Genomic DNA, 13,899 nt, shown 5'->3' on the forward strand with positions numbered 1-13,899 from the left:
AGCATTGTTGCCTTGGTATGAATATTTGTGCTCCATATAGGTTCATCCAACCCAGTTTTTCGCACAATCATGAGGGCACGCAAACCAGAGGAATCTAACAAAAACTGTGCATGTTTATAGTCTCAGAGAAGAAAAATAACATCAACCATTTCATCGTTAGATGTTTCAGAATGTAGAATCAGTTGATGTGAAGATAGCAATACAAGGGATATCAGTGGGGAGGAAAGTAGCTGCGTTTTTAGTTGGAAAGCTTTCTGGAAGAGGTATTGATGACCCGCACCACTAAAAGCACCTTGATGTTAAGATGAAGAAAATATATATAATTTAATTGAGAAAATATTAATGCTACTGTAATACAAGGTTCAAATGATAATCTCTTAACCAAAAGGAATTTCAAAAGCATAAAATCATGCTTTTCCAAAATACATTGATCCAACTTTTGTCAAAAAAACATAAAAAGGCACCCCTACAAAGGTATGATGATAACTGAGCACTTTTGCAATTATGGTGAGTTTTCCATTTTGGCTAACCACAATGCCGAACACCCACCAAATTCAGTCCATGGATCATATGCCAGTTTGCAATGAACTTCACGAGAAAAAAAAAAGAGGGGATGAATTTGTTAACATTTCAATTCAACCAAAGGTAACTGGAGAAATGAAGAATGGAAAGGAAAATAAATAGATCATGCATTATATAAACTAACAAAAAAAAATAGAAGGAAGGAAACCATCAGGCATCAGGGAGAAAAAACACAGGACAGCAGTTTCGATTATAAATTTGCTTCATTGATTACTCATACATGGCTGGAAAACAAATTTGAGTTAATAAAAGAATTTTACCCTGTAGTTCTCAGAAGCAGGAAGAGAACAACAATATCACAAGCAAAACTCACTTAAACTGAAAGTGTTATCAAATTTAAATCTGCCTTTGACTGAGGAATTACATTACCTACAATAATGACTTATGGAACGCCTTTCGATTGCTAGCTCCTTGATCCACTGTTGTCATGCACTGGACGCCGAATATCAAACTGGTCTACATACTCCAATGGAGTCACAGTTTCGTTCCTAATTCTCTTGATCTTAGGGCTCAACAACCCCCTATGACCAAATCCATACAGCTTAAGAACCTGGTTGTCAGCAAAATTGAAAGCTCTCTCCATGCTTCTCATGCACTGCTCGACTGGATAATCCCCATAGCTACCACAAGGTTTGCAACCAACGAAATGGGTGACAAATGGCCACCTCTCATCACCCAATCCCGGATGATACTTCTCCATCATCTCCTCATACCGATCCACCAGGCCCGCCCAATACCCATGCAAATAATACTGATTCTCAATATAAACCTTATCCATCCACTGAGCCTTCTGCGAAAGCAACAAGTAGATCAAAGCTGACTGATCATCTGCCTCAAATGCCGGCCTTCCCTTCAAATTGGCTGTCAAAATCTTGCCAGCCTCCTCTCTAATTGCACCTTTAGGACCCATCGGAGCCCACGCATCAAGCAAATCCAAGCTCCACTGACAATTCCTAAACAAAAAACTCCCTGTATTCAAGGCAATCCACGACTTCTGCTCAAACAACAAATCGGGATAGCCATGAATCACCAAATTATGCTTATCATACTTGGACAAGGGGATCTCAAACACCATATCAGTAAACATCGCATCACTATCCATCCACCAAATCCACTCGATTTCTGGGTGGGACAACATCAACCTCCTAATCATTGGTAATTTCGCCCAATACCCAGCAAGCTCCTTATCCAAATGAGCCATATTATAAACGATCTCAATCCCATGAATCCTACAATAATCAATCTTATTCTTTATAGCCTTCAACAAATAATGATCTCCAATCGGGTTATCACAGGGACTAGGAGGAGACCCGGTTAATAGCAAAATCCGAGGCTTCCCATTAACAAAGTTGGGGAATTCAGGGTTTTGACTCAGCCATACCTTGCGTTCCTGGTTCCAATTGGATATTTTGGGACCTAAACTGTAGGTGACATTAGGGTTGATCTCCGATTCTGCAGGATCATCCGGTTCGCTGTCGGATCGGATCTCTTTAAGGATCCGGTTAGTCTCTTCGATTAGATTCTGGTTGACGGCGTCAGCGTCGGAGCTACTGAGGCTTCCAATGCCGACAGTGCCACGTAGGACGAGGATTGTAACGAAGCCGCAGAGGATTGTGATTTTGATGTTGTTGAATGTCTTGTTGATCTGCCTGCCACGTGGGAGCATTGTACGAGCTCTGCCGTTGGCGGTGGTTGTTGTGGGCAGCCCTCCAGCTCCTCCACCGCCGCTAGCTCTCTTCTGAGCTGCGAAGTTGTCTTGTCCCATATTTTTATCTTACTGTCTCTCTAAATCTAGGACAGAGTCTTATTAGATGTAATAAATAATGGTTTTAGTAGCTGTCTCTGTATGTGTTAGAAAAGAAACAGACAGAAAGAGAGAGAGGTCCCAATTTCTCTATCTTCTATGTGGACAGATTAAGGTACTGAAGTAATAGTAGTTTATTTATAGATCTGGAGAAAATTTGATATTTTGAGCATATATTTTATTCTCTACCAGAGAGATGTAAAACCCTAGCTAAAAGGACTTGGTGGAGTGGTCGTGGGGTGGTCGTGGGGTGGCCGTGGTGGTGGTGGTGGGACAGACGGCTGGAAGGAGAGGAGATTTACATGAAACGGCTGGCCTCCAATAATCGGCGATTAAGGGGTTCTTAAATTAAATAAATAAACATATGTGTTGGAAGACAGACAGGTTATGTGCATTTGTCGGATTTGGGGATCACGTTGATTATATTTTGTTACTTGATTTGGATGTTTATTACTATGATTTATTTATTGGAATGAAAATGACTGTATTGTACGGTTGACTTTTCTTCAAGGAGGATTCATATATTTGTATATATACTATATTTGTAGCTCGTGCTCTTATTTAGAGAAAAACAACAAGAAAAAACTTAAGAAGATTATAAATCATTGGATCATGAACTTAAAATGGAACCCATTGTGATTCTTATTTAGAGTGAAGTTGTTTTTAAAATATTTTTTATTTAAAAATATATTAAAAAAAAAATTTAAAAAATTATTTTTATATCAATATATAAAAACGATCCAAAAACATATAAAAAATAATTTAAAGCTAAAAACAATTAAAAATATGATTTAACTACAATACCAAATTGAATCTTATTCAACTATTCTATTAATTTGAATCTTATTTAACTTTTTAAATTTAAATTGAATCTGATTTAAAAAATTAGTCCCCTTTTTTCAAAAACTATTTTTTAGTCTATTTTTTGTTTTTTTTCAATTAATTTATTTTTAAGAAATAAAAAAATAACTAGATATTATGGAAATATTGACAAGGAAAGAAAATATTTTTTGAAATAAAATAATATTAAATTAAGTGTGTCAACATTAATCAAAGGACTAAATAATTAGTTTTTGAAACAGAAAAAACTAATTACCACGAAACTAGAGAGGGTGTAATTTATAATATACTGTAAAAGAAAATTACTAACTTTTATCTGTATGCTTAGGACATACATGTTATATAGTGTTAGTCTTAGAATTTTTAAAATAATGACATTGTGTTAAAACAATTGTATTTATTTTATATAACATATTCTTTTAGCTTCAAGCCACGTACAAATGCACATATCATTTTTATAATAAAAAATAATATTTTGTTAATATTAAAAGAAGATTAAATACATATTTTTATTAAATTACAAAAAATGTCCATAATAATGAAAAATGAATCTTGTTATTTGAAAAATACATTGAGAGTAGCAATAAGGGAAAATAGCCTTCTATAGTTTTTTTATCTTTTAAATTTTATCTTTTTTTAAAAAACATAATCATGTAAAAATACAGACAAATAGTCTGAAATTTGTTTTTTTTTTAAATAAAATTTTGAGTTCAACTCTTGTAAATAAAATATATTATTATTGATAAATATTTTTTTATTTTTTTTATAGACCAACCTAACTCGACTGGATTAACTGAGATTTAATAAATTTCTAGATATGAAAATTAGACATGCAAATAATAGGTATCCGAATTTGTTATGCTCATTTATTGGTCAACAATGATCGTGCAGTCACATGTAATAGCAAAGTCAAACATATATTCATTTCATACTATTGATTTATTTGTTTCCATTTTTAATTCAATTTTTATATAATCTATTTCTGGAAAAAAGATTGTTAAGCAGTGTTTGAGAACGCGGTTGAAACCGCTTTCTCACAAAATTCAAAATATTTTGTTTTGCTAAAATTTAATACGATTTATATATTTTGAATCGTTTTAATGTGCTGATATCAAAAATGACTTTTAAAAAATAAAAAAAATCATTGACATGCATTTCGGCACGAAAAGTTATTTGAAAAGCAACCGCTACCACACTGTCAAACATACCCGTGAAACTTAACTATTTTGATATCATATAGATTATAAGGGAAGTTTTGAAAAGAAAAGGAAGCATAATGGATCCACTTAACATTTTAGTACAAAAGGAAAAGAAGACTGTGAAGCATCTCAATTTGTTTTTCATTTTTAAACTTTTTTTTCTCTTGTAATTAAGTATTTTTATAGTCTAATTAGATAGAATTGGACTTCAAATTATATAAAAAAATATAAAATTAAAAAATAGAGTATCAAAACATAAACAATTGAAAATTTGAAAAAAACCTAATTCCACATTACCAATGATTTTTATTTTGATCCAAAAATAACATTAAGAGATAAGTAAGAAAGGCTCATGAAAATAGCAATGAAAGAGAAAATTAATCGGATGATTTTAGGACAACAAAACTTGTCATTTTTGGTATCAGCGGATTTCATTTGATGAGAAAAGTTTGATAGTGATTATTTTAAACCTTCACATTGTCTATAAAAACAAATCTAGATAGAGAGAAAAAAAAATTATCTATTTGATTTTGTATTTTTGAGTCATTTTATATGGTTTTTGGCTTGATAAATTAGTTTTTCTAATATTGTAAGGATATTTATTAGGTGTTTTGGAGATATAATAAGTGAAAAAAAAGATTTTTCATACTAAAAAATCTTAGTTCTGATTTTTCAACCACCGCAGTAAAGGTTGGATTCTTTGCATTGTCAACCTTAGTTTTTAACATTTATAAACAAAATTCTCACTTTATTATTTTTTAACTAGATGATAAATTTTTATTGGTTTGAATTTATTTTTTTAATTTTAATTTACATATATATATATATATATATATATATAGTTTAATTTTTCATGTAATGATCTTATTTATCAATATATAAATTTTTGACAAGTGTTATAGAACTTAGCAGAACTGGTTGAATATAATCCACCAAAAAAATATATATATGGAAAGATTCCATAAAAAAAATGAATACAAGGATAAACATGTTATTAACCTATTTTTATTGGTTAAATGTATAAATGATTGAAACCTGATCTCTTAACTAAAAAAATAGATAAAAAATATAAATTTTAATAAAAATACTTTTTAATATATAGAATCTATAAAAAAAAATATAAAAATAGAATAACAAAACACTTCATCAACCCATAAAAAAAAATAACATTACAAGTTGCAAAAGATTAGGTTTAATGAAAATGAAAAGATATTTCTCACAACATAGCAGGAGAAGAAGTATGAATACTTTTCATTTTGAAATGCATTAAAATAATATTTTTTTATTTCTTAAAAATAATTTTTGAAATTAGCGCATCAAAACGATCCAAAATATAAAAAAGATTAATTTTTAACAAAAAAATAAAATTGAAATTTTTTGGAAACGCGGATTGACCCGCGTTTCCAAACGCCCTTATCTAACTAAAAGCATAAAGAAATGATATAATAATATAACATGATCTTATTATACCTTATGTAATCTTATTATCATTTTTTAGTTTATTTTATCTTTATTATAGCTTCATTACAATCTTCTATAGCTTTAATCATAAGCTCTGATACTAACTCCTATGGCACCTTCATCATTTTCATTTGATATTGAAGTTAATTATAAAATTAAAAGATCAAATGATTTGATTGTATATTTTTTTAGTTGAAGGACCAAATAAGAACTTGTTTGCGTAATTATAAAATTTTTAAATGTACATGAAAACTAGAGAGGGTATCATTTTCCATCTCCAAAATCAAGAGAAAGTCAATAATAATAATAATAATAATAATAAAAAAAAAAGGCCAACTACTTTATCTTTCGCGTCTAAGGGCCTGTCTCTTGCTGAGCACAGCTAGCTTTAACGCGTTCAGTCAAGTCCAGCGGATGGTTCCCAGAAAGAGGAGCCTAGAAGGCTAGAAAGGTAGGTAAGCTGCTTCTGGCAAGTTATGAGTCCCAGATGTTGGAGCTTCGAAGTTAAACCGAACACGGACCACGCGCACTGCAAGGACGTGACCCAAACACTTAACCATGCATTTCCCACATCACATGGGTGGTTCCATGTCCGTAACAGATCGCCACCAATCTTCATGGTCTGTGACTTGTACCCACGTGCCAATGTGTCCCCGCTTCCCATCTCAACTCTTGTTCATATTCTAGCTAGTGGTGTCTCTTAATAAAAAAAAAAAAAAAAAAAAAAACTCCAAACATTTTCTCAAAATGTCTAGCTTTAATTGATTCTCCATTTGACCCAATCCATGTTAGGCATGGTAATTTCTTTCAAGATGTCGTTTCTGTCAGTTAGTATTTTATTTTTTTCAATTAAATGAATATATTTTAGTTTGGAAGTATTTCAACATGTTTTTTCGGAGTTGTAATATATATATATATATATAATTCAAAATATTAATTTAACAAATATAATTTTAATTCAAATTCAAAAATAAAATAAATTAAAATTATATTATTCAAATTTGAAATACAAGTAAAGATGTGAGAGTTGACTAGATGTGACCCGATCGACTTGACGGGTCTAAAGACAACCTAGATGACTCGTAAAAAAATAGTTTGACTAAAAAAATTCAGCATAATATTTTTTTTAATGTTGAGACGACTACATATTAAATTGAATTGAGTTATAAGACCATAAAACAACCTAAGTCTACTTAGGTTAACTCGCAAAACTCATGACCCGAATCATGAGATTGAGATAATTTCACAGAAAACAAACTGAAACAAATGATAAATCATAATTTATAATTAACTAAATGTTGAATGAAACAAAAAAAAAATCAATTAAAAAAATAGACAAGAAAAACTTAAGTCAATTGAGTTAACCTGTCAAACGACTCAAACCCGTGATATGGATCATGAGATTGAGATAACAAAAAAAAAACCACAATAAATTATAAAGTCCAGTCTCCAATAAACTAAGCATTGAAGGATGAGATTAGAGAAACATAGATTTGCCTTAAAGAAAAATTATTTGGCCAGAACATAATCAAAATGTTTCGTTCGGAATATTCAAAATAGGTCGAGATTCTAAGAAAGATAAAATTTATTTTGATTTGTTTTTTAAAAAAAACTAAAATAAGATACACCGACCTTTCCAGATGGAATATAATGAAATTGACAACCTTAATTTCACGCGTGGCTTTAAATTATTATTATTATTATTATTATTATTATAGTAGTGAAATAGTTCGTCATGGATGTTATGTCTTAATTACGATTATATCACATATAAAATATGTTAAAACTTAATACCTACAAATATATATTAGCTTAAATAGTTTAAACCTCTTTTGAATTTTAAATCACTTGTGTTTCTTTTATGAAATAAAATGATTTCTTAGTTTTTAATTTTGGATTTGACCTCTCTGTAACTATTTTTTAATTAAATTTGGATTATTTTATTAGATTTCTTCAATTTTAACATTCCAAGTGCACTTCTTTAGCAAATAAAAACATGCTAAATTTTATGAATATTTTGCTTTTCCTTTAAAAAGTTTTCTTCTTCTTCCTAAAAACTAGTTGAAAGAAACAATTTTTACAAGAAAAAGCAAAGTAACCATAAGTTTTAGGAATCTTTTAAACTAGTCAAGGATTGAGTTGAAGAAATTAAAGAAAGTTGAAGATTGATTTAGATTATTATTGGAGGCTTAATTCAAAAGTTAAAGTTTATTTTGGTTTTAATTAAAAGAATTGAATGACCAAAGACTAAACTATAGAAGGAAGCAAAATTAAAGGGTTCAATTAATTCAATCAGGGGTGAAATTGAAGACAAAAAGTGAGAATTAGGGCAAAGTGATCAAAATTGCATAATTTTATAAACTAATGACTAATTTGGAAAAGATGGACAAATTAGAGGGTTTAATTAATACACTTAGGGATAAAATTAAAAGGTAAAAAATTAAAAACCTAATTTAATGGAAATTGGAAATTTAAAAGATTAATGACTAGATTAAAAAACAGAGAAATATGAGGCCTTAATTGCAAAATTTTCAAATGACGTTGTTGTGCATCTTTTGAATGTCTTCTTATGAGAATGAAGAACACGCTGGAAAAATGTAGATTTCCAGCCTTAACAAGCCATCATTGGCATCAATATTTTGCTTTGAGTAATTCTTATTCAAGTAAAAATCATGAGATAATTGTTCTTCTATATACCAAATATTATTATAATGTAAAAAGTCATATTTTAACGCCATGATCTATTCCCTAAATCACAACAAAGTACCACAGTCACCAATAGCTAAATGATAGAATATCCTATGATTTTGGGACTAGATTCATGGGGATTTTAAGCCTGATTTATTGCTTAAATAATAATTGACATTGAAGACCACTATAACTAATATTTTCAACTATAAAATAAGGCATGGTCTCCTTACAAAAAGGGGGAAAATTTAGTTAAAATTTCTTGAATATGTTAGTAGGTTTGTGAAAAAGAAAAAAAAAGAAAAAAAGGAAAAATCAGAGATGAAAGTGTTGGAAGAAGGATAAGTGTGGTATAAGATCAAAATAATAATTCAAAGTAAAAACTCAAGAATAAGAAAAAGATTGAGAGAAAGGTATACTTTTATTTAAGTGTTTCTCTCTAAGCTCTCTTATACTCTCTTTTTTATGCTATTTTTTAATAATGAATTACAAGCCTTTTTATAGGCATAAAGTCCTAGACAATTAAGGAATTAAACTAATACAAGAAAATCCTAATCTGAACAGGAAATGTATTTTGTCGATTGAACTGGTCGACCGCTTCAACTCATTCCACCCAGTTGCTTAGTCTCAAGTAGTTGACCAGTTCAACTAATTTCAAGAAATCAGTTTACTTTCAACATCCCCCTTAAATTTGATTTTTTCATAACTCCCAACGTATTTCTCATCTTGATAAAAACATCATTTTTCGGTGGTTTTGTGAAGATATTTGTGACTTGGTCTTGTGTCTTCATATACTTGACTTCAACTTCTTTATTTGCAATGCAATCTCGTAGGTAATGGAATATTGTGTCATTATGCTTACTTCTATCATAAAATACTAGATTTTTTGCTATTGTAATGACTGATGAGTTGTCCATATAAATTTGAGTAGGTTTCTCTTGTGGCATTCATAATTCCTTCAATAATCTCCTTAGTCATATGGAATGATAAATACTTGATGTGACAACTATATATTCAGCTTCACGTGTTGACAAAGTGACTATAGATTACTTCTTTAAACTCCATGTAAATGTTGTGTCTTCTATGTAGAAAACAAAATCTGTAATGCTTTTTCTATCATCCATATCTCCAGCCCAATTATTATCACTATAACCTCCAAGTTCAAAACTATTAGAATAACCATTAAACAAACAAAAATCTACAGTACCTTTGATACACCAAAGAACTCGTTTCAATGCTTTGAAATGTGTCATGGTTGATGTTTCTATAAATCTACTCACAAGTCTTACTTATATATATATATATATATATATATATATATATATATATATATATATATATATATTTGGATGAGTGCATGTCAAATATCTCAAACTCTCAACTAAGTTTTTGTTCAGGGTTTGAGTGAAGATTACCTAAATATTAGATCTTATTTTTTAGGTTTGATCATCATTTTCAAGGTTGGGCTATCTTAAACCATAAGTCATCCAAGTGTTTGGTTTCTAACAGTAATTCACCTGAACCACTAACGAGAAATCTTTTAAAACACTTTTAAAAATATGGATTGTTATGTCTTTAAGTGCTAGCTCTTTCTTTTTGTATTTTTAAGTGTTCTTGTATCGTATATTTTGTACAATATAATTTTAATCCCTCGTATTAATTTCATTTTAGTCCTTAATTTTTAAAACTTATTTACAATTAAGTCACACTTGATTAATGACCAATGGTTCTTAATGTGTGACCTATTAAGTTCCTAATATGTTGGCCCAATCATAAATCACAATCTTAACTAAATAGGATTAAATAAATTGAACAATTTAATTTATTATCAATTCAACAATTGATAATTTATATTTGAAGATCAAGAACATCATTTATCAACATGTTATGATCCCCTAAATATCAGAAAAATCATATGTGGTTTGATTTAACCTCTCAGTAAGCATTTTCTCAATGTAATTATTATCTTTTCATAAAAAAATATTTTGCTTTAGATATTATAACATAGAGTGTGTCTACTTTATCAAATATAGTTTGTTATTAACACCATAATCATTGATCGTTTGAATAAAGTTTGAAACTCTTTTCAGTTATCATTCCACCTTGCATAAGTATTTTACAATCAATACTATTTGAGAACATGTGAAATATTTTTTTTCATTTACCTAGGGTGATGAATCATCTCTTGATCACTAAAAATACCTTCATATAGTTCATGTTATATCTAATATTTGCCCATTTATTACCCCTGATTAGGATAATATGTAGCGAGGATCAAAATATAACATTCTCTGTATAAGATAACTTAGTGATTTCAAGTCTAAGAATAACTTACACAACTATCATATGAGCTTTTTCATAAATACAAATGATCTCTCCATATTAAATCCCCATGTAGGTTCGTTGAGTACACATGTGATGTAACAAACACCTACATATTAGTTCTCGTTATCTCTCATACCTTAACTTATAAGACCAACTATTTCTTTTCATAAAGAAAAGAATATAATATGTATTAGTCTTAATGATTCTAATTAAAGTCCAATTTTAATAGAGTATCGATCATGAACATTTAGAAATAATGTTTTGATACAACATGAATTCTATAATTATAACAATTTATAAGTTTCTTTGTAAAATATTTTTATCCCAATGACTTTATCTTTATTCTAAACTCATTAATCAAACATAAATGAATAATAAAGATAAAGAGAGTTTTTATTAATAATAAATATTCTTTTACATGAATAATTTTTTTCTCTATGAAGGCAACATGTTTTGAAAAAAATAACTTTTGCTCAATGGGATGGTAGAAATAATTCCAATAGTTTCTTTTATATATCCCACAAATTTATATTTATCTGATTTAGATCCTAACTTTTCAAATAAAATACGCTTTACATAAGCATCATATCCCCAAATATTTAAGTATGAAAAGTTTGGTATTTTACCATTTCATATCTTATATAAAGTCTTATGCGCAAATTTTTATGGAACCTTATTTAAAAGATAAGTAGAAGTTTGTAGGGCATAACCCTAAAAAAAGATGAAAGATATGCATAACTTATTATGGACCGCACCATATCCAATAAGTGTGATTTCTCATTTCAAAAACTTTATTATGTTGTAGTGTTTCAAAAGGTGTTTATTGTGAGAGAATTCCATTCTCTTTTAGATAATCTCGAAATTCTTGGCAAATTATTCACCACTTTGATTTGATCAAAATATCTTGATACTCTTTTCAATTTGTTTTCTAAAATATTTGAACCTTTCAAATGACCTAGACTTGTGTTTCATCAAATACACATAACCATATCTAGAATGGTAATTGGTAAATATGATGAAATATTTATATTCACTTATAGCACGAATCATTTTTAGTCCACATATATCTATATATACTAGACCTAACAATTCATTAGATCTTTAACTCGATCATTGGGCATCGTTTGTAGATTAATTCCCTCTAGTTTGGTGCTAGCTGACTTTCCTTTTTTTTTTTTATCCTTCTTTTCTATTTCCTCAATTTTTGTGCTTGACTTTCTAACTTTTTTCAGCAACCCTTCAATTTTTTTTCCTTAGATTTGGTTCTCATTCTTTTAATTGCTATTTGTTTTATTTTAATTAATTTATAGAATTGAAATTTATTTTCAATTTCATCCTCATTCAATTATTTATAAGATTGGTCCTCATTCTATATATTGTTATTTATTTTATTTCAGATGATTTTTAAAATTAGTTTTTTTACGGTTTCATCCTCCATTTTTTCCATATCAAATTTTATCCTTATTCTTTTGATTGTTATTTTTTTATCTTGATTTTTTTTTAATTTGATAATTTTTTTATTTACTTATATAGGACTTGAAGGGGTTTAAGTGCTATGAGAATGAGATTGAATATTATTGTGTTAGAAAATGAAGGTTTAATATCACAAATTAGAGTATGATCAAAGATTGATGATTTTGTAGTTGTTTCGCTCTTAAAATAGCTTATATATGATATATATTCGGATTCTCTTGTTAATTTTGCAATTAGACAATCTATATATATGTTTCTAAGAAACACTAGTCATTTACAACCATTATAATCCCACTAACAGCACAAATGGCCAACCGGTTCAAATTAGTTAAATCAACCGGTTGATCAATTCCTGCAAAATTCTAGATTTATTAGATTAACATAGGTGAATTCTTAGAAACATCTATCTTTGATTTTATCATCAATCTTTTAATGCATGCAAAATGAAATGTATAAGTTCATTTTCATTGTATTATCAAGTAAGATATGAAAATTTACATTTAAGCACTAAAATGAATACTTAATTTAATTCTTCACTTCGCTTCCTTCTTGGATTTTATGATTGATTTCTTCATGAAATCCATCATGCTTGTTGATAAGTTTTTCATAAAAAACTTGTTTAAAACTTATTCTCAACCAAACATATTATTAGTCTGTTTTTCATTTTATTATTATCATTAGAATATATAAAAACATGAATGTGTGACTCTAAAGGTCAACAATCTCTTTCTTTTTATGATGACAATAAATAGATGGCTTAGATATTAAGATGTGTTTTCTTCTATCTTTTGCAATGCAATAAATAGAAAATCTTAATAATTTAGCACAATCTAAGCAATGCAAATAAATAGCACTATTTAATAATAACTTATGCATTAAGAAAATCAAAATTATCCCCCCTAAATATGTGCATATGTTATTAAGTGTATCTCTTTTTTTTTTTTTTTTTTGCAATGGAATACATACATGCAAATTATTCACTATTCTACTCCAAAAATGCATAATTGAGAGGTAATAAGCAAATATTCTTTAGAAATTTATAAATAAGAAATTTTTTTCATAATTTACAAAAGCATACATTATCCATTATAAGGAGAAATAAATTATAAAAACATAAAACATAAAACACAATTCATATGCATATGCTTCAGTAGAAAATTTAGGGTGGTGGATAGCGAGAGAAGATTTGACATCATGCTTTTGATATACTTTAATTTTTCGACCATTTCCTCTTGAGTAGCTACTATGTACGATTGAGTTTCTCAAATGTGACACATATTCGTCTCAAGGTATGTGAGGCAGTTTTTCGTCCTAGATGTCTAAGGACTCGTAGAAGCCTTTTTAGAACGAGAAAGTTATTGGTGATGTCTCAAACATCGCTTTAAACTAATCATAACTACCAATAATATGTTTTTTTCTTTCTTGGCATCATTCTCTTCCTCAACATGTGCTCCTCTTTGGTCTGTAGGAACCCAAACACCATCCTCATTCAACATATACTTCATCTTAGTAAAAGTCTTATTATTT

At 29.0% G+C, this 13,899-nt stretch overlaps 1 protein-coding gene across 1 annotated transcript; it reads right to left on the reverse strand.

Annotated features, from left to right (window-relative positions):
- Positions 1–299: 299 nt before the first annotated feature.
- Positions 300–2,760, reverse strand: LOC18105786 (probable xyloglucan 6-xylosyltransferase 5). The gene is made up of 2 exons (XM_006374388.3): positions 952–2,760; positions 300–588 (listed from the first exon to the last, which is right to left on the reverse strand). Exon 1 carries the CDS (start codon positions 2,345–2,347, stop codon positions 986–988), a length of 1,362 nt encoding a protein of 453 aa, XP_006374450.1. The 5' UTR covers positions 2,348–2,760; the 3' UTR covers positions 300–588; positions 952–985.
- Between the last annotated feature and the right edge of the window lie 11,139 nt (positions 2,761–13,899).

Source organism: Populus trichocarpa, chromosome 15, assembly GCF_000002775.5.
Source record: "Populus trichocarpa isolate Nisqually-1 chromosome 15, P.trichocarpa_v4.1, whole genome shotgun sequence".
NCBI classification, from domain to species: domain Eukaryota; kingdom Viridiplantae; phylum Streptophyta; class Magnoliopsida; order Malpighiales; family Salicaceae; genus Populus; species Populus trichocarpa.

Excerpts from the sequence above, each read along its gene's own strand:
- LOC18105786 (XM_006374388.3), bottom strand. The coding sequence starts at position 2,347 with ATGGGACAAGACAACTTCGCAGCTCAGAAGAGAGCTAGCGGCGGTGGA.